Source organism: Drosophila suzukii, chromosome 3 (assembly GCF_043229965.1).
Source record: "Drosophila suzukii chromosome 3, CBGP_Dsuzu_IsoJpt1.0, whole genome shotgun sequence".
NCBI classification, from domain to species: Eukaryota; Metazoa; Arthropoda; class Insecta; order Diptera; family Drosophilidae; genus Drosophila; species Drosophila suzukii.
The window spans coordinates 73,464,339-73,489,092 of NC_092082.1; the positions used below are offsets into that span (position 1 = coordinate 73,464,339).

At 43.1% G+C, this 24,754-nt stretch overlaps 1 protein-coding gene across 1 annotated transcript in view; it reads left to right on the forward strand.

The window, feature by feature from the left end:
* Positions 1-13,014, forward strand: part of LOC118876762 (uncharacterized) — a 92,111-nt gene extending 79,097 nt beyond the window's left edge. Inside the window, 6 exon segments of the mRNA XM_036817569.3 lie at positions 2,023-2,186; positions 3,965-4,123; positions 5,436-5,609; positions 6,256-6,369; positions 7,623-7,656; positions 8,905-13,014. Coding sequence (XP_036673464.3) covers positions 2,023-2,186; positions 3,965-4,123; positions 5,436-5,609; positions 6,256-6,369; positions 7,623-7,656; positions 8,905-12,658 — 4,399 coding nt within the window. The 3' untranslated portion in view covers positions 12,659-13,014.
* The last annotated feature ends 11,740 nt before the right edge of the window (positions 13,015-24,754 follow it).

Consider the following 24,754-nt stretch of genomic DNA (forward strand, 5'->3'; position numbering starts at 1 on the left):
AACGTAATGGATGTCAAACATTATTAAAATCATAAGGATTGAATTGAGAGTTGGTACTCATACATATGACACATTTTTAGATTTTGAAGACTTCTTGGTTAACATGCAGACCCGATCGCATATAGCCGACTTTCGTTAGGGTAGTAAGAAACCATCTATAATGCCGGCAGGATTAGGCTCCTTCCGTTTCTCCTTTGGTCGTTGATGGCTATATGCATTAGTATGCAAAGCAGGCGAATTCTGTGGGAAAAATCGAAACACTCCTCATGCATATGACTGTCTATAGCGTTCCGTCTCTTTCTGTGGCATCTACCCGTCTCTTTCTGGCCCCGGTGCTCTTTGATGCTGCCACGTAAGTACGTGATTTTTGTGATTCCATTTGTTTGCACTTGCCCCCAGACAATTGGGCCAACATAAAACATACACAGAGCTACGCCGGATCGTGATCGGGCTTATATATGGGACTTAGGATATGGGATGGGTGGTTGTTATGCGAAGGTGTCGCCATCTAATAACGAATGCCACATGCAACACATTGACGTGTTGACTTAATGAAGCGAATGCGCGCGTGTTTATCAGAAATTAAATGTCAATTGTTGAAAACTAATTTCCACGCATGTTCTCCAAACACCCCCCCTACTTTCACCCCCATTTCCGCCCACCGAATTAAATGGCGCGTGCCGTGTAGGGTAAACAGTGGGAGTCGCCCATTTGGAACTGGCGGGTAATAAATCAATGCCACGAAGTGAGCCGCTGACAGGCCAGGCGACGTATGCTCGGCACATCCTTAATCTCCTCTCCTCCCAGGTGGTGGTGTCCTTGGAGTCCTTCGACTGGGCTGCAAGTGCAGCCTTTGGCCGGGTGCCTTGCAAATGAGGTACCCAAGGACACGACACAGGACACGAAGTCCTGTCACTTTGATTTACGTGATTTCACCGCTCTCTCTCTCTGGACCTTCGAGAAGTGGAACCGAAAAGAACAGCGCTTGCCAAACTTTTTCGACTTCGGAGATTTGCATTTGAATGGCTTTCTAATTTATTGCTTTTAATTGCTGTTTGCCAAGGACCGACTTAAAGATCCTTACTGCCACTTTAAGCACCATCGAATGAATGTATTGGTTAAACCGTTCTTTTTTTTCCATCCTTTTGTGCGGCTCCCTCAAAAGAATCTGTGGGCAGACTGAAGAGCCAGGCACCCCGGAGCATTTCGCAGCTTGAAAGGCATTTCTCATATTAAAAATGTATCAAATATTTCTGTGAGCCAGCTCTCTTTCTGTGAGTCGGGCAGCCTGCACCGAAAAATAACTCATACGCATACGCAATTTTCAATATTGCCAAGCAAGGATTGCAGCAGCGGAGGACACATGGGAAAAGTGGAGGGGGACAGGAGGGTTTGGAGGAGGATGAGGAATGTGGCCTCTGCTGCATGCATCAGTTTCATTTTGTCCGACTGGGAGCAGCTCAAAGAGCGAGCTGCAAAGTATGCACCAGGCCAGGGTCCGTGGCCAGATGGAATCCGTATATTAGTCGGGCATAATCATAATCAATTGCTCCACGAAAAAGCTCTTTCTATCTGGGTAACGACCAATCCTTGGTTTTGTGTTGTAAAACCAGGATCTATGTTGTCGACATTGCCGTCATTGAATTATTTTGTCCCGAAACGGACTTATACCAAGGGTTCCCCCTCTCCTGAAGAATTCGCGGTTCAATTACTTCTCATACTTCAGTCGAAACTGATTTTAGGGCCTTTAAAAAGCTGTCCATTTTTGGCAAAGGATATGAACGACTTGAGGTATTTTTTTTGCTAAAAGTGGTACTCAGAATTTACATTCTATTTCATTCTTTAAAGAAGTTATAACTTTTATTGAAAATAAAAAAGGCCCGGTAATAAAAAGGGGAATTTAAAATTTATTGGATTAATCACATGATTATATTATATTTAAGTAGGATTATTTTTTCCATTTGTTAGTTTCTTTATTCTAGTTACAACGATGATTTTAATTTTCTCTTTCTTACATTCCAGAATGGCCCACGGATCCAAGTACGTGGAGCGGGGCTCGGAGTCCAGATTGGTCATCGACAACGTCACCTACGAGTACCAGGGCGAGTACGAGTGCCGGGCGACCAGCTACATCAATGGCCAGGAGCGGGTGGCCATATCCGATCCGGTGTCGCTCCAAGTTGTGGGTGAGTTCCTATCTGCAGAGCTTGTGTCTGCTGTGTGTGGTGTGGCCATAAAAACCGCAATGCCACGAAATATGACGACAACACGGCAGGGTCCGCCACTTGCATGTTCTCCACCTGACACGCACTGAATCCTCTAGGATCCAGCGAGGCACTGCGGCGTGGATTTGCCAACGGAGCCAGCGGAATGGAAAGAGTATCACGGGCTAAGGGAACGGTCCATGTTTGCGGTCATAAATCTGCATCCCGGCTCTCTTTGCTTTTTTCGATGTCAATTTTAGCCCAGACCGGGCTAAAAATGGAGACCAGTGTCATGGAGATGGCCAGCATGGCCACAGAGAAGGTGACAACGCAACCGGATAAAAAAAAAGGGGGGAAACAAACGTATTCCCCCTTGGGCTACTCATTTAAGTCCGCCCCTCGTGCGGCTGCCGTGCAACTAATGCACACTTAAAACAACTAACAAAACTCCATTAAAAGCTGCAGCCGGAAAGCGCCTGCAAAACATTTTAAGCGCTTGCGTTGCCACCTCCTCGTCGCCTTCCCCCTTTCCCGCTTTTCCGCTTTCCCTTCGATTTCCCCCTTACATTTTCACCATAGCATACCGTACCATACAATTTCGCGGTGGCTAGCAACTAGCAACTGGGCAACGGACTAAACCAAAACGTAACACAAAATCAAAATGAACTTATGACCGCAGCGCCAGCGGAAAAAAAATGGAGCTGCAACTGCCGAGGGCGAAAAACTGGACAGCAAACTGGGCGCACAAAAAAGAAAGAACTCTAAAAAAAAGAGCAGCAAGAAATATTTAAATTTAGTGCTGAATACCACAGCACGTACATAATTTATGACCAACCAAGGACACGAGCAATTTAGCAGAGCCGGGGACCAAAAAAATGGACAAAAATAAACATGCACACGAAAAAAGTCCTCGCCACATCTATACATATTAACGTGTGTCTGTGTGTGTGAGAGTGTCAAGTTACTAACAAACTAACTAACTAACTGCGACTGAGTGCCAAAAAAAAAGAAAAGCTCCACTTTTTCATTACTGGGCAATAATGTACCTCAAATACATAATATGTATTACATATTTAAATGTTTGAGTAATCAAAAACTTTGACAAAATGGGTTTAAACGCTTACAATTCAGGAAAAATATTAAATATATAAAAATTCTACCACACATATATAAGCCTTGTAAAGGCCTGACAATACCAAATATTTTTCTTGAGCTTACAGATGTTTTAGAAAAGCTCTCCACAGGCTAGTCATTATACAAAATTGTTAGGTATCATAAAATTCAGAAATTAAACATTGTGAGTATTGAGTATATAAATTATAATGATTACTTAAGAATCTATCAAACAAATTAGAAAACGATGCTATTTCTTATTTCATAAAATTTTTTTTTATTCTTGATTTTTAGTTGAAATTTGTTACCGCCTTTCTAATAAATATATCTAATTCGACACACAGATTAACTTAAAATTGTAAATCTTACAGAATGATTTCACTTTAAACATATATGTATGAAAAAGAAAGAGTGAGGACTAATTTGTGTTAGGTTCCTCGCCTATCCAAGTTCCGTTCACCCTTAAAGCAATTGAAACGGCCGCATCGGGTGGTTGAACTGCACCCTTTGGCCACTCTATATAATTATCTTCGGCAGTGCGGCTGGGCGAATGCGTTGCGCCACACCAACTCAATTAAAAAGTCACCTGGCCGGACTAAACGCGACTCCTTTATGCATTTTTCACCTTGTTTCCGTTGTCCTTGCAGGTGCCCCCCAGGTGCTGCGTCTCCATCCATCCCTGCACACCGTCTCCGTGAAGCGAGGAGAGTCGGCCACCCTGACGATGGTCGTCTGTGCGGATCCGCGGCCACAGCGCGTCGCCTGGGAATGGGGATCTCTGCGTCTGGAGGCCGGCTCGGGCATCGGTGCGTATACTTGTTTGATAGGCATTTACCGCTCAGCGCTTACCATCCGCCCCATTGGTCCGCGCTAATGGTAATGCAATTAGGCGCTGGACTTAGTTTTGCCTACTCGGAATTCAATTAGCGCCGCTTTACAGGATGCACAACCATGGCTGCTCGAGGGCTCATTAGATTAACTATTCCCGCAAAAAGGGTTCGGCATAGAACATTCACACAATTGCAAGTCGCGCCGGGTTGTTCCGCAAATCAAGACAAATTACATGACCGAATGGAGTCAGAGTCGGACAAGAAACTGGCAGTGTCATGTCCGATGTTGGAAAGGAGGGGCTTCGAGGGGGGATGCCTCGGGCAGACTTCCCACGCCTGTCAGCCGCCGGTAATCCGAGCTTCAACAGACAGGCAACACACACAACCCAGCTCATTTTCCAGCTGAAACTCTTTCGGGATGAACATCCGCCAGCAGATGCAGCTGCATCCCTCTTTCCTCCTTTTCCCTGAACTTGAACTGCATCCCAGCCAGCCAGTGTTGGCCATTGTTGCCAACTATTGATTACCTGGTTTATCTTTACCTGAAAATTGCTAAATTAAACTACAAGTAATTAGCCAAGTGCTGGTAGATTTATTTTAATTGAAATTATAATACTTATACGGGAGAAAATGTAATTGAATAATTTAATATTGATAAATACTTTTTTATATATTCAGGCTTTTCCCAATCAATAAATTTAAACCCCTTTTTAATAAGTTGAATATAAATATATAGGCCTTTGAAAGACTTAAAAAAAGTATAAATAATAATATCCAGATATTTACAGATGTAAATATTATTCCGAAAATATGAACATGAAAGAATATATATGATTATGATGATTATATTTATATATATGATGATTATATTTATATATACTTAACTCAAGGCAGATATTGATTCTATATACAGCTTTATAAGAAAGAAATTGTAGCTGAGTTGGCACCTCTGGCCCAGGGGCTGTGGGTCGCATTATTCTTCATTTTCAGCTTGTCTGCCCGTGTCCATCCTTGGTCGTCCTTCGTGCGTGTAATCCTGCGTGCTTTCACTGCCACTGACACAAATCAAACGGGGCGCATTCCCGTCCAATCCGTTCTCCATCTTCCTCCAGCCCTTTTTCCGCGTCCAATGCTAGTTAGCCCATCGAATCGAATGATTAATGTCGGCCGCCGACAAATTGTGTGCAATTCTAGTGCAATTACTTAGCCCACGAAAGCCAATTCGCATTTGGCATTTGCAGTAACAAGGACTCTCCTGTTTTTTTCCTCCTTCTTCACCCCTCCGCAGATCGCTTCCGGGCCGACGACATGCAGCCGGACACTCGGGAGGACTGCTACCTGTCCACGTTGCACATCCTCCACGCGGACGAGCACGACTCGAGGCCCTACTACCTGGTGGTGGAGAACGAGCGGGGCACCGATCGTCATGCCATACACCTGATTGTGGAGGGTACGTTTGCAGGTGCATAGACTTTTCTTTGATTTTCTTTGCCCCCACCCATATCACCCCACCTCATAACACGAACATTTCACACTTGAGTTACACTCCCTGCAATCATTTCATACTCTCGCGTCTCTAGCACTTACTGAATTAAATTTTGAAGTAGAACTTGTAGTTTGAACTTAGAGATAAAGGGTAAAAAATGTTTGACTTGTTTATGAGCTTATTATTTAATGAACTAAATTAATTGTTCTTATTACAAAACACCTATGATATTGCAGAATATTGTCGTTTCCCTAGATTGATAAATAGGTTTAACAAATTTTAAACTTTTGAGAGTATTAATAACTAACCAAAGCTTGCTTGGATTTTAATGTTAGGGCCACTTTTTTCATGTAACCAATGTAATATTATGATAGCCTGATTTTGAAAACTAATTAAAGAGATCGTACAAAAAAGGGAAATCATTACATCTAACCATAACCCCCGCATCGCATCCCAACGATTTTAATTAAAATCAATCGTACGTGCAATATAGTACATGTATTGCATAATATATCTAGAACATATGAAAATGAAAATTCCCCTTAATGCTTGCATAATCAACACCACCACCACCACATCGAACACCCAACCGTGTATCGAATCGTATGGAATTCCCGGACAGAACCCTACGAGATGAGCTATCTGATGGGCGTGGCCGGGGGCTGCATGGCCGCCATCCTTCTGCTGGTTTGCCTCTGTATCTATGCAATCAAGAGCAAGAGATGCTGCTTCAAGGGTAAGTTGAAATGGGGGAAGTCCCCATCCCCGGAACTCTAACATCGCTGCCGTATTAATTGCACACCCAGAACCGTCAAGGTTGCGACAATTAAAACTTCCTCCTTGATTATGGCGCCTGTTTCCCCAACACCTCACCACCCTGAGCAACCCAATCCAAGGCAACCCCAAGGCCGCTGTCACACTAATTGCAAAAACACAAAAACTTGCCAGCTCACAAAGCATTGAAATGCGAGAAGGACGCGGTCATGGCGGAAAAAATGGCAGCCAGGATGGATGCGTCTCTTTAGCGCTTTGTGTGTGTTGTGTTGGCTCTTTTTCCTTTTTTTCTATTTTTTATTTTTTGCTTTTTTCCCATTCTCCTTGAAACTCGAAACTCAAATAAATCTCATAAAATATTCATTAGCGTCCAACGCCTGCGGTCAGTCTCCGTTTCCTGTTTCCCTTCTGCCACAACCCCAGCACCAACCCCCTGTGCACACAAAAGGGTTAAGGGTTTCCAGCCAGCTTTTTGTTAGCTGCGCCAACATTTTCATCTCTCCTTTCGGCGAAGGAACAAGGCTTTAAGCCAGAGCTCGCTGCCTAATTAGAAATCAAAACGCAGACAAAAAGGCGGTGAAACTTTTTACAATTGTAAAACAATTTGCAAAGGAGCAGCGGGGGTAAACTTTGCCATTGCTCAAGGACATTTGCAGCATTCCTGCACACGGATATGCTAGACCCATCAACCCATACACATCATCCCATCATCTGTAAACACTCTTCAGGCGCCCAGTTCCCAGTTCCAGCCACCTAATCGCAATTTCTCAGTTGTCAATCAAGCTGTCAATTTGACTGGCTGACTGACTGCTGCAGCTGCCTTCCAGTTGTCAAATGCCGTTTGACAGATCTCTCAAGTGCGACCCGATACTATATGTATCTCTGGCTGAGGAGCCTGCCGTCACCCCTTCGATATCCATCAAAATTTTGCAGCAACACCTACTCGGGAATTTACACGTTCGTCGCAATCAATAAGTCCTTGTCTCATTTATCACGGCTCCAAGGGCGAATTTCAAAAATATATATCCCTCTGTCTAGCTGTCTGTTTGTAAATTGCCATCGGTATTTTCACAGCTAATTTCTACTATTTTGCAAGCAGCCACACAAGACCGCACCCTTCGCAGAATAATGGGCGGAATTTATATTCCTGAATATTGCAAACTCTAATATGAAACTTCCCCTTTCTCTTTTTCTTTCACTTCTCGCATGGCACAGGTTCCACGGGCTATAAATCATCGGATAAAGACAGGTAAGTTGAAGCGTAATACGTACACACCCTTTCCCTACCCACACACACACAGTTCTATATGTAAGGGGATAGGGGTAGTCGAGCCATAGATAAATGACCATTTTGATATATTTTTATGCAGCCGCATCCTGCAGCCAACAGGTGGCGCTGGCGTGCCAATTTATGCGCCCCTACTGGCCGAATACAGGAACTCGCCCACCCATACAAGGGCACACGTACAGCATTGGAACAATGAAAAATGTTTTCCACTGCTCGTGCTTGTGTGTGTGTGTGTGGGGGACATAAAATATTATACATTTTTCATATATTCAATATATGCAATGTTTTTGCAAGAACAAAGTAGAAATACCCTCACATAAGGTCGAAAAAGTGAATCAATTGGGAAGGGATTAGCCCTATAAAGCGGATTTGGTGTATACTTATATTGTTACAGGATCAAAGTGTTATTGGTATTTTTAAGAACATTTAAACCATACCCTGCTATTCTCTACAAACAATACTATCTCAGAAACTAATCTTTTACCTTTACATCATTTGTTGAAATTTTTTTTGATACTGAACCACATTTAAGGGACGTACTTTGATGTTCATAAAACCTAATTTGAATAGATATTAAGGGATAGTATAATACACAGTTGAAAGGGTATTTCAATAATTTTTTGTTCTCCAAAAGCAAATTTAAAAGGAGGAAAACAACCTATCGCTCATTGTTGTTGCCGGAACCCGAATATGAGTTATGAGAGGTTGTTTGGCCATTCACCGCTCTCCATCCTTTTGTTTCCCTAGTTTAGGAGTTTAGAATTACTATGTTTTGTTTATGAAACCGTACACATGCCAGTGTAAAGCCCCATCAAATGGATCAATATGGAAAAGGAGAACGGAAATGGATTTAGAATTTCCGTTCCAAGTACGCTCTTTGACCACATTTTCACAAAACTCGTTTTGTAGGCTGAATTTGTGCGCCAATCTCGAGAGCAAATTGATGGGTACGGAAGGCAGGGGGAATATCTAATTTCCTAAGCCCCAAGTAAACAATTGCCTGCGGCCAACCAAAGGCAGCGACAAAAACTAAATAGATATTCAGATATGCTGCTAGAATACAATTTGCCAATCAGCGATAGAAGGCCAAGAAGGCCACCCAACCACTTAGCCACCACCCACAGACAATTGTCACTTGGGCAAACAATTTTCGATAACGATTTGGTATGCCCCTTCTAACTTTTCCGTTTCCCTTCCGTTTGCCCGCAGCGAGAAAGCTGATTTGAAATCACGCTCGGATAGCACGAGTGGCCCTCAAGGTGATTCGATTTACACCACGCCTGCGGGCTTCCATCATCACCAGCAGCAGCAGCAGCAGCAACAACAGCAGCAGCAGCAACAGCAGCAGCAGCAACACGCCGCAGCAGCAGCAGCAGCGGCCCTACACGCCGCATCAACCCAACATGCGCAGCAACAGTACCCGGGACACGGATCGCCGGAGGCAATGAAGGTACGCATGGCTGCAATGATATTACAACCGCCCACTAGGGTCTAGCAGGCAATTGACACCACTAGCGAGTCCAACGAACAGCTAACGCCACATGAACAGCAACACGAACTGATAGACCAGACTAACCAAACGACCCCAAACGAACAGCGACTTGATGACAGCAACGTAAGCCACAATAATAACAACCACAAAACCAGTTCCACATCGACTACTGCCCTGACCAATAGCGATAACAACAACCTGACCACCTCAGAGGTGGCCAAAAGTGACAAGACCGATAGTAGCAATAGTGAGGGCAATAGTTCGCTGACCAGCAGCAAGAGTAGCGGGATCAAGCGGGATCTGGAGAACAACATGAACAGGGAACTGAAGCCGCCAACGGCGCCCAAGCTGCTCCACCTGAATGTGACAAGTGTGGAGCAGGAACCAGATCCCCTGCCAGTGGGTCCCTTGACGCCCGAGGAGACCCAGGTGCTGCTCCAAAAGCTAAGCATCAACAATCCCTTCTACCGCTTCCGCAAGCAGAGCAACTCCTTGAAGGAGTTGCGGCGGAATGGCAAGGCAGTTCCTGCCTCTGTCCGTTCCCGATCCGAGACGGATCTGGGCCAGGTCAGTGGACAGCAGTTGTTACCACCACATCAGCAGATGCAGCAGCAGCAGCACAGTGAAGCCAAAGTTGTAGTTGTACTAGAGAGTAAGCAGCAGCAGGAAGTATCCATAAGTAGGCCTAGGAGTAGCGTTAGCCTTAAGACTAGATCAGTAAGCAGCCTAAGGAGCCCCTCCGCCAACCAGACGGCGGGGGACAGCTCCACGGTGATCACGAATCCCTTCTCCATATTCCACGACGATGAGATCCTAACTTTAAGCGTGAATACGCGACTGAGGAGTGCAGGGCATGCTAGGAATTCCAGACCCCCAAGACCACAGGGTAGGGGTTTGAGGAGACTTTTCGAGTCCACTCGTAGCCAGAATCCCCCCTCCGAACACCACTATCTGCATGGAGTGCCAGTGCGGCGCTTCGAGCGGCAGGACTTTGACAACGATCCTGGGGATTTGTTAGGTGGCAGAAGGACGAACACATCCAGTGGTAAGCCCAAACGATCGAAGGCCATCTTCAAGCAGCTGTCCCTGAGAAAACTGCACCAGCGAGGAGGAGGAGGTGGAGTGGAGGAGCCACCTTCGCTGCCCAAGCTCAAGTTGAGCTATCCCAACCGGACGCACAGCATCCAGAGCATGAGGGCCTCCGGCGCCGGTGGCTATGACATCCAGCACACCACCGCCTACCATCCGAGACTTAACCACTCAACCTCGCCGGTGACCAAGGCCAATTACTTCGAGCGACTGCAGGCCAAGACGCGTCAGGGTATCCAGAAAATACGCGACAAGTGTCGGAACTTCAAGACCTCGAGCGGCGGGGAGGGAGGCTCCCTGGGCGGCTCCGAGTTCAGTGGCTTCCACACCCTGGCCAAAGACGAGAGCTTCCGCTTCATCAGCGATCGAGCACACATCTCCAGCTACGAGTCCAGATGCAAACAGGCCACCATCTACAAGAGCTACAAATCGGAGATCGATCTCAGCAAGAATCTGCATTATCTGGATGCCTATCTGGAGCAGAACTTTGACCACCAGCTGAGCACGACCAAGGAGTCGGCCCACTCGGTGGGTCGGGTGAGTGGAGCCCAGCGGAGAGCCCTGGCCAAGCAGCGACCCGATCCTGCTCCAGAGACTCCTCGGCGACCAAGGCATAAACGAAGTCAGTCGCAGGCGGCCAACTATGGTGCTAACTACGAGAACCTTGGAACCCTGCCCATTGCGTCCAAGTCGAAGGCGAGGAGCTCCGCCCTCAACTCGGACTCGATGAGCAGCTCCGACTACGCCTCGGTGTTCAGTGGGCCCACTACAAACAACAGGCAGGAGCTCGGAGCTGAGGAGGAGGCCAAGGACTTTAAACTGCGCTACGAGCACCCGGACAAAATGTGCGAGTACTACTTTGACAACCTAACGAGCTATGCTTTGGCTCTGGAGGAGAGTGAGGACTTGCTGCTGGCGGAAAGCGCGAAATCAGCGAGATTCTTTTACGACGACGAGGAGGAGGATGATGAGGATGCAGCCGGAGGGGCGACAGAAGGATTGGTTGACGTGGATGCGGAGGAGGCGGCTGGTGGAAGGCCGGATTATATGGCACGCGACATACGCATTCGCGTCAGCGTGAACGAATGCGAAGACGCTGATTGGCATCAGCCGGCGAGTGCGACATCCTATAATGAGAATCTGGCCGAGAGCACATTCTACCAGTCCCTCAACCAGCATTTGCAGCGCCAGGAGGCGCCAGGCGACGATGTCGTGTGTTTGGAGGAGCAGAACCTCCTAGTGGGCTGCGAGAGCTACCTGGAGCACTTCCAGCGACAACGGGGCAGCAGGAACTACGAGAGGTCCTATCCACGGGGTGAGTTCTACGGATACGGAAGGAGTGCCGGAGGAGAAGGCGGGGAACAGCCGGATGCGGCCAGACAGAGGCGGGCGGACCTCATGGAGGCCCACTACGCCCGCAGTTATCAGTCGGGGGGCAGGAGCCAGAAGGGCAGGCCGAGGACCCAGAACCATGGACTACAGATGGAGATGGAGCGACAGCACGCAGCAATCCCGGCTTCAGCAGCAGCAACAACCGCAATGCCAGCTGCAACAGGCAGTGTCATCAATTTGGCGCTGCCGGGACAAAGCGGGGATGTCCTCTATGCCACCAGCAGCAAGCAGCAGATAACGATGGCGACGCCGACCACAGGGCCACAGTTCCATCAGCCTAAGCCAGAGCCGGTGGCATTGGGAGGAGCAGCGGTGGGAGTAGTAGGAACACCAATTGCAGCAGCAGCAACATCAGTCCCTGGCAGCTCAGCCGGAAATGCAAACAATCGTTTTATGCTGGAGAATTTGCGCAAATACTATGCGAATCAGCAGCAACACCCGCCCGCGCACTCGGTTAACTCCTCCTCGCTGTCCAACTCCTCCTCGTCGAACTCATCAATGTCGCAGCAACAACTAAAGCTCAATCTGAACCTGCAACCCACCGCGCCCAAAGTGCAGCAACAACATTTGGGCAACCGCCGAAACTCGAGCACCTCGAATGCCTCCTCGACCGCCGACAACTTCGACACCTTCATAACGTTGCGCAATGCCAGTGGAAATACGAGCACAGATTATATGGCCAAACAGCAGCAGCAGCAACATCGTCGTGGCAAGCAGCAGCAACAACAGCAGTCCGTGCCACTCACCTCCGCCCTTAACTATTACGGACACGGTGCCACGCCCACACTGAATCCCGCCCTCGCCTACAATGGCAAATTAACGGCCACCGCAATGTTGTCACAAGTAAATTTAAGCAGAGCAGCCGCTGCCGCAGCAGCAACATCGTCCAGTGTAGCGGCAGCAGCAACAGCTGCCCCACTGCTGCCGCATCAGCAACATTCGAGGTCCACGTCCAAGGGAGAGGGCTTCATCCTCGAATATGAATGTTAGCCCCCGATCGGAATGTTCGAGGGGGGATTGCTAGTTGTTTCTTTCTCGCATTTGTTTGCCTTGCCAAAAATTACAATTACAAATTGGCACATTTGCTTCTACGCTGATTAGGACTCGTGTGTGTACAGATAAAGAGTATTGTAATATATGGAGGAGGAGGAAGAGGATGATGTAGGAGTTTAGGAATCCCAGCCAATTATTCGTATCATATCAGAGGGGAGATGGAGGGGATAGCTAAATCGTTTGCATAGAAAGATGCTTATCCACTGATTATGTTAGGAGATAAATTAACGTAAACTACGACAATAATGCAACAATTCAATTAAAATTGACAAAGATATCGATTATGGATAACGATAAACAAATAGCGTACATTTATTAGTCACAATCTTAGCGAAGGACACACAGACACACAGATTGAAGCAGCATAAATCAAATTTATAGTTAAATCAATTAAACGTTCTCCTAAATGTATGTGTATGTATATCAGTAAAGTGTATATGAACGTAAGCGACCCATACTGTATACTGCATCCTATGAGAATAACGAATTTTCCGAATGTACTTCAAACTCAACTTGAATTAATCGCCGGCCCAGTTTTATAGTTCTGTTATTCATTTAACAAATCAAAACTCGTGCAAAAGTTACTACACAAGTGCCGTAAAAATGGTACATAGCTATAATTATATATGCATAACTATCAAAACTCGTATTTAAAATGAAAGTTCTGCTAAAGAAACTCTGGCCGAAGTTTGGGGAATAAACGCTGAGCTTCCAGTCGATTAAACGAACCGAAAAAAAAGCTTGCTATTTGCATTATTTTATTAAGCGAAATTGATTGGAATTAAAAGGGTTCTTTGAGTTATTCCCCTTGTAAATACAACTAGCTAGCCTGCTGAGTGCCATCAGCGATCGCATTTAATGAGCGTACAGTGCGTATGCGTAATATTTTCTCATTACACGTCTGAGTGTTTGGGTGTGTGTGTTCGCAACCACATAAATATTTGTACAGCGGCCGAAAACGGAAACTCACGCACACACTGGAGAGTCACAAACATGCCGATTGCTTTGGGACGACGGGCGACGCACATACACATATAAAAAAAGAGCCGAAAGAGAATAAAAACGCGCGGGCAACGCGGCGTATGTGCAATGTATTTCATTTCCATGCCACAACGCCGTCTGGGGGCCTCCATGCAATTATCTGTGTGCGCGCAATTTATCTCATTTGCGGTTGAGTTATTTCCGACTGCAGCAAATAATACTGCCAGCCAGCGTCCAGATCGCATTGGTGTGTTGCCTTATTTTTTGTGCTCCAGGACCAACCCCCCTCCCCCTGGCACCCATCGGAATCCCCCACCCCATTTTCATATGCCGCAACACACTTTTCCGCTTAATTTACTGGCAGGCGGCAGCTGCCTTCGCTGCATTGTCAGTTGACAACAGCAATTGCTGCATAATGCATGCCCAGGACTCTGTGTAAGTTCTCCTGTCAACGTCCCTGTCCTTTTACCATTTTCCACTCTCCACTCTGGAATCTGTATGTGTGTGTTGGCCGGGCTTAATGCCCCCGATGCCGCCTCAATGGCTGTTTGCCCACTCGCAACAATAATAATTCATTGGCTGCTTTATGGCTGACCATCAACTTATCGGCACAGTCGCCGCCCATCGCATCTGTCGCCCTTCGTGCAACATATAAATTAATAAAAGTCAAATTAAAATTACACACTTTGATGACAACGTGGCATTGCGATTGCAATGGATTGGGGGTGGGCTTTAAGATGGGGATGATGGACAGGTATCTTATCATTAAAAGCGATCGTTGATTTGTAGCTCAACTACAAAATAATATATGTTGCTAGCAAGTTTGAGTTCGATTATAATCGTTATTCTAGGTTTGAGTATAGGCATTTTAAAACCGAGTAGGTAAATGAATTTTCCATATCAGCTAACTTTAGTACTCTTTGGCTTATATAACAGGAGAACCCCTTTTTGGTTAACGACTGAGGACAGACCCCGTACAATTACTGATACCAAGAACAGACAACCACACTCACTCGATTTGAAAACCTGTGTTCATGACAAGAACTGCCGCCAAGCGTGCATTTTGTACAACTTGAATTTTTTCCACCTTTCTATATATTTCTATATACTTATACACATATATACTTATATAATGCCTAAGCCCTATGTTCGTGTGTTTACGTTTGTTTACGTTTAAGTAATGCAAGAAGAAGGAAACCAAAAACAAAAATGATTACGATAAAGAAATGAGAGGCCCCTGGCCGACTTTACTTAAGTACGATATATATATATATAGCATTTTCTACATCACACACACATATATATATATATATATATACAGTACCTATTGATACATACAGCGTATGTATGTGTAGGTGATCTTGAACCGCATTCATTATGTTTTACGTTAACATGCTAATGCTCATTTAGTTTACATTATGTATATGTATGTATAACTTATGTTAATGATGTTACTACTACTACTACAAATACTACTACCAAAATTTATTCGATTCGATTAGTTTTCCTTTTCGATATGAGATTGAGATTCCCGAAGGTGCAACAACTATATTGTAATAATACTCGAAACAACTAAAAAAAAAAGAAAAAACCAAACAAAAAATACCAAAAGTACTATATACTCTACACCAAGCGGAATGTTTTCCTTGCCCGCCCCTCAAAAGAACCATGTAAAGCATTAAATCAAAGCAAATAATCCAGTAATCAGTAATCCAGTACTCCAGTAATGCTGTAATGCTGTAATCCAGTAACCAACTGTCTGTGCTCGATGCATTTTGTGCAACTCAAAACAATTCCAGTTACTCGTACGTTCCCAAAACATTTTCGGTTCCGTTCGGTATGTTTTTCCATTTTCGGTTTCGGTTTCTGTTACGGTTTCTATTTCTGTTCCTGTTTTTTGTACCCATTTCCGTTTCCGTTTTTCGTTCGCATTTGTATTTGTATTTCTATTTGAATTTATATTTGTATTTGTATTTGAATTTGTGTTCTTGTGTATCCGTCCAACACACTTTTGTATATGACAGTGTTTAGCGGCAAGAGTCATGCGATGTGCGAGTCGGCATTGCGAATTCCATAATCAAGTTTTTATTGCCTGCTTTTGGGCGCGCGCGTGTCGAAAATATTTACACTTTCATTTTTTGTCCAACATGCAACGTTTGCCTGTCGTGTGTTTGTCTGCCTGCTTGTTTGATTAACAACCTGCAACATGTTTTGGCCTTATCTTTTAGCCCCTCTCTTTTTTGCGTTTTTCATTCTGACCATTCTGTTATCCGTTTTTTCTTCGGTTTTTCCTGTCTGTTTTTATTTGGCTCCTGTCTTAGCTGGAACGCAGCCAAACTGAGAATGTAACCGCAAAGAATGTGAATTGCTATAACCTGATTTTTGTGTGTGTTTTACCAAATCTCCATATATCTCTCTGTCTCTCTCGCTAAAACCTTATTCGTGTTGTTCTTATTATGATTTTGCCTTGCTTCCTGCCACTCGTGATTATTTTTATTGCTCCAGGTACATGTGTACTTACATCAGATTTTACTACTTGTTTACTACTTACAATATATATTATACACTTTGTATGTGTCTGTGTGTGTGCGTACTTGAGGTCCTTGTTTCGTTGCTTTGCATTTTGAACTGTATTCCATATACTATATCCTGTACTGTGTGTGTGTGTGTGTGTGTGCCAAATTTGATCCGAAAAGTTTTCTTTGCGTTTTAATTAACCACAGAAAGCTGAGCAGCAAGCTGGCAGACGGATTGAAGACGGCCGACAGAATGAGGCCAGAATAAATACCATTATCTTGTGCATACTTCTGCATTTGTTTGCCCAGCGCTCCCAATGGGAAACAAAAGTCATAAATAAAAGGCCCAGACACGCACCACAAACTGTCAGTGCATAAATCACAAGCAACTTGCAACTGCTGGCCAACAAATGGCCCGAACCGAAAACTTTTGGACCATCCGTCTGCCAGGGCAAACATTTCCATGCAATTTGTTAAGCGCAGCGTAATTTGGCCAAATCAACTAAACGCTGCCACTGCCTCGATTTAACAATTTCACGCGCCTTTTCCGCCAAAAGCCAAGTTTCACTCGAATCAGGCCAATCTGGTGGAGTAGTAAAAACAGCTGTTGAACTTGTGCTAATCGCATAATCCAATTAGGCCAATGCCACAACACTCTCTGGTGCACAGTTCCACTTGCAACATATTGCTGCAGACAGCCTTGAGAGCCACTTACAGAGCTTCAAAAATTTTCCCTTGGTTACGCAATGCCAAATTAATGATTGAGTCACTGACTAACGAGTTGGCCAAATCCAAATCCACTTCAAGCCATCTCTTTTTGGCCAGCACACACCAAGAACACCCCCGAAAAAACACACACACCATCACAGGCACACACACGCATGAATGCACTCGAAATGCTCACCCTCACAAATGCAAAAGCACCTTTCTACACCCACAAGAAAATGGTTTAGGATCCCAGCAAAAATATAATCTTAAATTTAAATTAACTAAGAATTTTCCAAGGACTTGTGAAGTTTTATGAAGGATGCCATTGAGTTTTTCCCGAAGTGAGCTCCACTCACGAATACCTCTGCACACTTTACGCATAATGGGTTCAAACGAATTTTAGCGCAATTATGGCAGTTAATTACCAGCAATTAGGGTCGCAGATGAGCTCTTCGATCCATTCTGTCATCTCCCAATAGTCCGAATAATTCGCAGCGAGGCGCAAACAAATCAGAGAGCAGTGCAAATAACAATAACACCATTACCACAACAGCAAACATCATAATGCGCAATTTTAATAATTTCATTCCGCTGTCAGTCATATAAAATTGGTTTGCATTCATGGTGCGGCAATAAATAAATGCGTGTATTGCGAAAGGCCATTCTCTTTAAAATGTATTCGCACAGAAATTAATTAAAGTCAAATGGAAAATGAAAAAAATGTAGCGAGAAATCTTTTCATTTAATTAATAAAATTAATAATCACGCGGGGAAGTACGGGAAATCGAAAACAAGAGCAAATGAGCCTCGTTCATATTACAATTATCGTATCTTTCACCCCGGCACGTTGTTTAATTTCCCGTCAAGAGTAACAGAATGTCAAGAGTATTTAATTCCGTTTATTTGCCAACCTCATTTGTATGGTATGATCAGCGTTTCCCATCTGTGTGTGTAACCAATTTTCGGTTTAGTGGCTCTGAGCTTGATTATTTGTTTTGATTTGTATGTTAAATGTTCTTTATTATACCTACTGCCACCACACCTTTTGTATTTTGTGTGTTATTTTTATACCAAACTAAGTATTAAGACCAACCCACATTTATCCCCCTTCCGTTTAGTTGAAGGTCAAAATATACGAAACCGAGCGTTTGCAGACGCCAATTAGAATTCAAATAACGAAGTCGGGCCAAAATCTGGCTGGGTCTGTGCCCAAGGACGAGAGCGATACTTGATCCGGGTTGAGCCCCCCATTAAATGCAATGTATAAATGTATGCACCTCGTATTAATTTACTTTTATGTACAATAAATTTATTTAATTTAATCTTAGTCCTTATTTTAGCAAAAGCATTCGATTTTGTTTCAATAAAATGAATCTGATTTTTGTAATCCCATTATGTTTTCGTTTTTCATTTACTTATACTAACTAATGCAACTTTAACGTTTTACTCACCCCCTGTCGAGTTTAATATCTTGCACCAAGTTCTTAACAATTTTATTTAAGTTGGGAAGGTGTCCCGTTTTTGAGATTGAAGTAACATTCCCTGCAGGAAGTATATAATTTAATATTTGAATCTTAGAAAAAGGAATTGGCTTCTAAAATATAAGCAGTTCTGACCTAGAAGATTTTACCTATTAGTTTAAACCACTTAAAATTCATCTGGAGCTTAGGTAATTAACCCTTTATACATATCCCCATCGAAACGTATTGAGAATTCAATAAAGTATTCCCCATGAAAATGCAGAATTGTCTTGATCATTATTTGATAGTAGTAGAGAAACTTGAATTACCGTCCCTGCAGAAAAAGTTAGTTTAACTAGCGAATAGCTCTATACTCTTTATTCCCCCCTCCCCCCAAAAACCTACCAACTCACATATGTATGTAACTATTTAGTTTTAAATATCCATTATATTCCCATTTTTCGATCTAGCTCTGTCTCGTGTTTGTGGCATTTTGTCTATTTTGTTTGTACTTCATTTATAGCAATCTTCATGGAATTGTTTAAGCAAGAAAACTGAAACAAAAAGCCGGCAAACAAATAAGTTATATAAATATTTATACAATAATTATTAATAATGCAGAGCAAGTAATTTATAGAAAATGCGAAAAACAAATGAAAAAAAAAACATAAAACAAAAAACAAAAACATACCGATGAGGAGGGAAGACAGCATAAGTAACACATTATGAATGAAACAAATTTATAACGAATAAAAACAATTTAATTGCGAATGCGTGTGTGCGTGTTAATATTTATTCATACTCGTATTCACATGTATTCAGTTTTGTGTGCCTTAATACTTTTTGCAGTTGAGTTTCCCATTAATATTGCATTGGGCATTATTATTAATATTGATTTCGTTCATTGTATTCCCACTTTGTCGCTGTGTGTGTGCGTGCGTTAGTATGTGTGTGTGCCATGCCTTGTGCAAACGTTTGGATAATTTTCTCTTTGTATGTATGGATGGATATGGAACAATAAAACATTTTTTCCCCCACCGATTTTTTTTTATTTGAGTTCTGATTTATTCATGAGAGCGCAGAGCTCTCAGTTTCCCCCCCTACCCCCCAGCACCCCCTCCCGCCCATCGTTATGAATTTTTTAAAGCTCTGCGCGCAGTCTACCACTCACATTCCAACCATCCATAGTTAGTTGATTGAAAACAATACTTTTTACACACACAGCAGGCAGTTTGTTGACTGCCCAGTTTAGTAGATATATCAAATATAGATCTTGGATCTCATCAACTGGCCACGCCCCCAATAACACCGCCCACCCACACAAATCAAAAACACTCACTCACGATCAGTAAAAAACACCCACACTAACCACTCTTGGCATATGCTTCAATTTGAATTTGAATATGACTTAGAATGCGAAACCTTTTTAAGTAATGTCTGTGATTTGTGTTAACCGAACTTAGTACTAATCATTCACCAATTTCCACGTATGAGATTCTTTCAAGCAGTTCCGAAACAACAAGTGAACGCCACCGGAAACAAGCAAGGATTCATTCGACTAGAGAAAAGCATTCAGTATCGAGAACATTTAAATCTAAAAACGAATTCTTCCGAGAGTCCTGCAGAAGTATTTACAATTTTTAAGTTAACGCCCAGTCGAAGCTTTTAAAGACCATTCGAAGTAATTTTGGTTTAAGTGTATTTTGATTTTCTTTACGTGGACTTGGTGAGCAAACCCCATCCAGCCAGAAAACCCCTCGTCTTGCTCCTCTCTCTCTCTCACTCTCTGTCTCTTGTCTCTCTCTCTCTATATATATTATATAACGCATACTTGTAAATTGTTTAATTGATATGGATTGATTGATTGATGACTGACCTTGAATATATATATATATATATAAAATCCACCTATACGACATGTATACCTTATATTAATGACTATGAATATTTATGTAAAGGATTACCTTTTACTTTCTCTTTTGATGAACTTTCGATGATGTAATAATAAGCGAATGAACTGAATTGAATTTTTCCTTTGATATTTATACCTCCAAGCATACACACACACACACACACATAGTCACAGCCGCAAAAACACATACCAATATACAAATATATCTCTATACGTATATATCCTGCCGGAAGTTGCTGCCGTTCGTTCCTCGTTCGTTCGCTCGTTCGTTCGCTCGCTGATTGATGATTGATGATCGTGGTTTGCCAATTACAATACTACCTATAATACTACCTATATATATTCCCCACACACTCTACAAAATTTCGATGAGCTGAGTCATGATTTGTTATGTGGTGCAAGCGGCATTCGAACGTTTTATTGGAGTTTTACTTTCAACTCATTTTCGTTTCGATACTTGTGTCCAATATATCTACATATACACACTCTATATATAAATAAATATTAACCAACCAACCGATGAATTATCCTACAATCTAGCCACTAGTGTACGCTTCATCCAGTGCATAATGTAATGTTAAACTGAATGTCTTTCTTGTGATAATCAAAAAACAAAAAACAAAAAGAAAAGTTCCCACAGAAAAACCGAAACTCTAACTCCATCTAAAACAACAGACCACCTGTCCGAAAAAATGCAGACTCTGGAACACTTGAAAATACACCCCGAACACGGCATTCCACACCATTTCCGAACCTTTGCTCCCCGATCATGGCACACACTGCGCATACTTGATATTAACAATTCGCCTAGCTGCACCACCACTCTCTAGCTATCTCTCTCTTGCACTGACGCGGAACAGATGCCACTGAAAAACTCATTATAAATTAATTAAGCAAGCAATTAATAATTTCACGTTCAATTTAAGTTTGTAAATGAATTAATGTTCCCCCACACCACCACCAGTATGTACCACTAGCATCAAAAAAGAGACAAGAGCAACAAACAACCGAAACTAGCAACACCACGCCCCCATAACCCAAAACCAAACCACGCCCCCTTCCTAGAACCCCCCCTCCCCCACCTAACTATACATTTTTTTAAACACTTTTGTTGTCATAGCCTCTAAGCCAGGCATAATTACCCGTGCATTTTAACACCCTTAGCCCCTTAGAGCTTCAGATGTGCACCTCCTCGTATTCCTCGCACCCCCAAAAGTAATTTACATACGGCAACAAGCAACTTCGTTTTAGCTCTTTTTTTCACTCTTGTTCCTAACTAGTTGGAGAGAGAAAAAGTTTTTTAAATGTACGTACATACTTTTTTGCGTTTCAGTTAATTGCAATTTCAAATATTTTAGCTAGCGAAAAAAAAACCTTAACATAAATTGACTGAAATTGAATTAAGCATTTCACCTGCGGCCATAAATGGAAATTATAATTTTGTATTATTATTATTATTGTCCATCTCTCTCTGTGTCTCTCTATCTGTCTCGTTTCTGTCGCCCGCTCGTTGTTGTGCTTTGTTTGAAGCTGTTTTTCTGCATTGGCCACGTTCATTTCGCTTTTGTTATCAGTAATTATAAGTTTTCTAGTTTTAAATTAATTTCACCAGACTGTCTCTCTCTCTCTCTCACACACAATATCTGCACAAAAAATACAAAATACGAATATAAAGCTCGTTGCACTCAGCACCAATTTGATTAAAACTTTGATATAACATTAATAGAGTAGGCATAAGAGGTTTTCCAGCTGGAAAAGCGCCTTGTGAGCTATCAAGAGGAAAGCAACGTCTTTCAGTAGCCGAAAAAGCGTAAGTACGGGTGAAGTCTGCCAAGAGGAATTCCATAAATAACGCATTCTCTTTAACATTCATCTCAAGACGGGGCTTAAGTGGGAACCGACCTGAATACGGCGTGATATGATTTATTCCCCTCGATAGTTGACTCCTACGTCATTGCCTTCTTATGGCCTCGTTATGTGTGAGCGGTGAGCCCTTCCTTCAACAACGCTTTAATGGCTCATTGCCTTGACAAACACACGTCGACGGACCTACGGACATACGGACAAACAGACGGACGGATTCGAGTTGGGGAAAGAACCCGTAATGCCCTGGCATTAATTTTATTATATCTTTTGCTGGACTCCTTGGGCGTCCTCCCACGTCATTTGCCTGCTGCCGCCCGAGAGAAGGGAAAAGGGAACTCGGAAAAGGCCGGGAAAATTATTATCCAATTCAATGGAGACGAGCCGTAGCAATACTCTATAAAGCTTATTGAAAAGAACACATGGGTTATTGTGTTTATTAATTTTTTATGAAGAACATCCAATCAATCTGAAATAAGGACATTGACTGTACTTTTTTGGGAACACTTTTGTTTATTAAATTTAGTAATCAAACTCTCATTGATAAATATTTAATTGAATATATTTTTCATTTAAATTTAAACTATTTTTATCTGGCAGACTTCTATATTTTTGTATAATGCCAAAACAATTTTTCCTCTTTAATATTTTTGTATAACAAAAAATTATTTTCTTTATGCCTGAAATAAAAAGAACTTAGTTAAAGGGTTCCAAAAATATTTTTTTTCTTATTTATTTGGTTATAAAGTTTTAAACAAATAATAATCATTATGAGCTAGCGGGGATGTTGAGCTATTTTTTATTATTATCTCACATTGAAAAAACCCGATATTTTTAAGAACATCTTTCAAGACTTCAAAGTGGTAAATGCAGTTCAGTGCTCTGGCATTAATAAATTGTATTATTTTTAAGCTCCGTTGTTTCCGCCTGCAAGATCCCGAGCCTTCGTCGCATTTGTCGGGCGGCATGCAGATTTTATTGTATTTCGTTATAAGTTCAATGCACCATAAATTTCCCAAAACGGATTTATGTGCGTTGCACTACGGCCCTATCTACGGCTTTCTCTGCTTTCTCCGCTCTCCTCGGAGCCGTAATTTATTGCGAGTGCATTTCCGCTTCGAGTTCATCGAGCCAGTCGATGGCCGTCGCCTTAAAGAGCTTAATTCGGCCATTTTGGCAATGAGTTCTGTCTGAGAATCAGAAAACAATTTGAGTGCCAGGGCAAGTTTACTTCTTCAGGATCGGATTGGGGGACCAGGCCACAGGCCACGTGAACAAAACAACCATAAATTCCTGCAGCTGGTGCTGCAGTGCAGCCACTTTTGACACCACCGCCCACATTTCTCCTCCACCGAACTAATGACAAGCCCCGCAAAATGAAGAAACAATGCGCGCATAAATTACCCTCAAGGCGTTGCCCGAAATTGCATAGCAATGGCTTGGAAGCGAAAACTAAACGCAGTGGGCAAAAAGAATCTCAGTTGACAGAGGGGGGGAAAAGCGGAAAAGCGGGCGGGAAAAGCGTAGGAAAATGGCTGGTGCAGTGGGATTAAGGAAAACAATGGCGCATCAAATTACGGCTAACAACAAACAAACAGCGAGTCGAACTCGCCTTGGCAGACAACTGCCACGCCCATCGACCGAACTTTGCATTGTCGTGGTTCGGTTTTTGTTTCAAAGTGCCACACGCCGTATACGCAATTTGCTGCCATGTGTTTGCGATTGTGAGTGAGTGTGTGTGTGTGTTTGTGTTTGTGTTGTCTATTGTAATTTGGCGCTATTATTAAAAATCCTTTATGACGCCTGGCAGCAGCAGAAGCAGCAGCAGCAGCCGCTCAGATTTCAGTAAACGCATTCTGTGCGCTCTAATTGCGCCATTAAAAGATGACAAACAAAATCTCCCCCCCAGACTCCAGACTCCTGACTACAGATTATTCCGAAAACCTCCGCCCAGAGTCTGAAATCTTCTGCTGAGCCGCATATTCTGGTTCGAGACGTAGTCCCTGGTCTTATAGGGCTCCGAAGACAAAGGCTGAGAACAACGACGCAAGGCAAAAGGCATTTAATATGCTTTTTATGTGTTGCCGTAGCTCTACTCTACTCCTTCTTGGGCGCTTTTTTTTTCGGCACTTTAGCGCGGATGTCATAAATGGCATGGCATCCATGGAAAAGTAAAGTTTCCGCCGGCTGTACCACTATAAATGTTATTTATGTGTGCGTGCATGGCTCTGTGTGTGTGTGTTTGCAGGTGCATTTTATTTTTTAATATGCTCCGGGCAAACACAACACATGAAATTTGAATTTTACGGGCTCGGCTTCCTCTTCTTTTTCTCTTTTTGTCGGTGGGCCAAGTAAAATAGTAAATGTACACAACTAGTGGCCGTATAACTAACTCAAACATCCGCCTTCCTCGACATTTTAACCTTTTGGCATCATCGCACCCGCACACCTGTGCGTTGATGGTGTACACTGTGTGTGTGTGTGCTTAACCTGCACTTAATACAGTCACTTTTTGCGCGGAATTACGTTTTTAACGTTGGTCTAACTTTTTGACAATATGACATTGACATGGAATTAGCGGCAGGAAGATTAA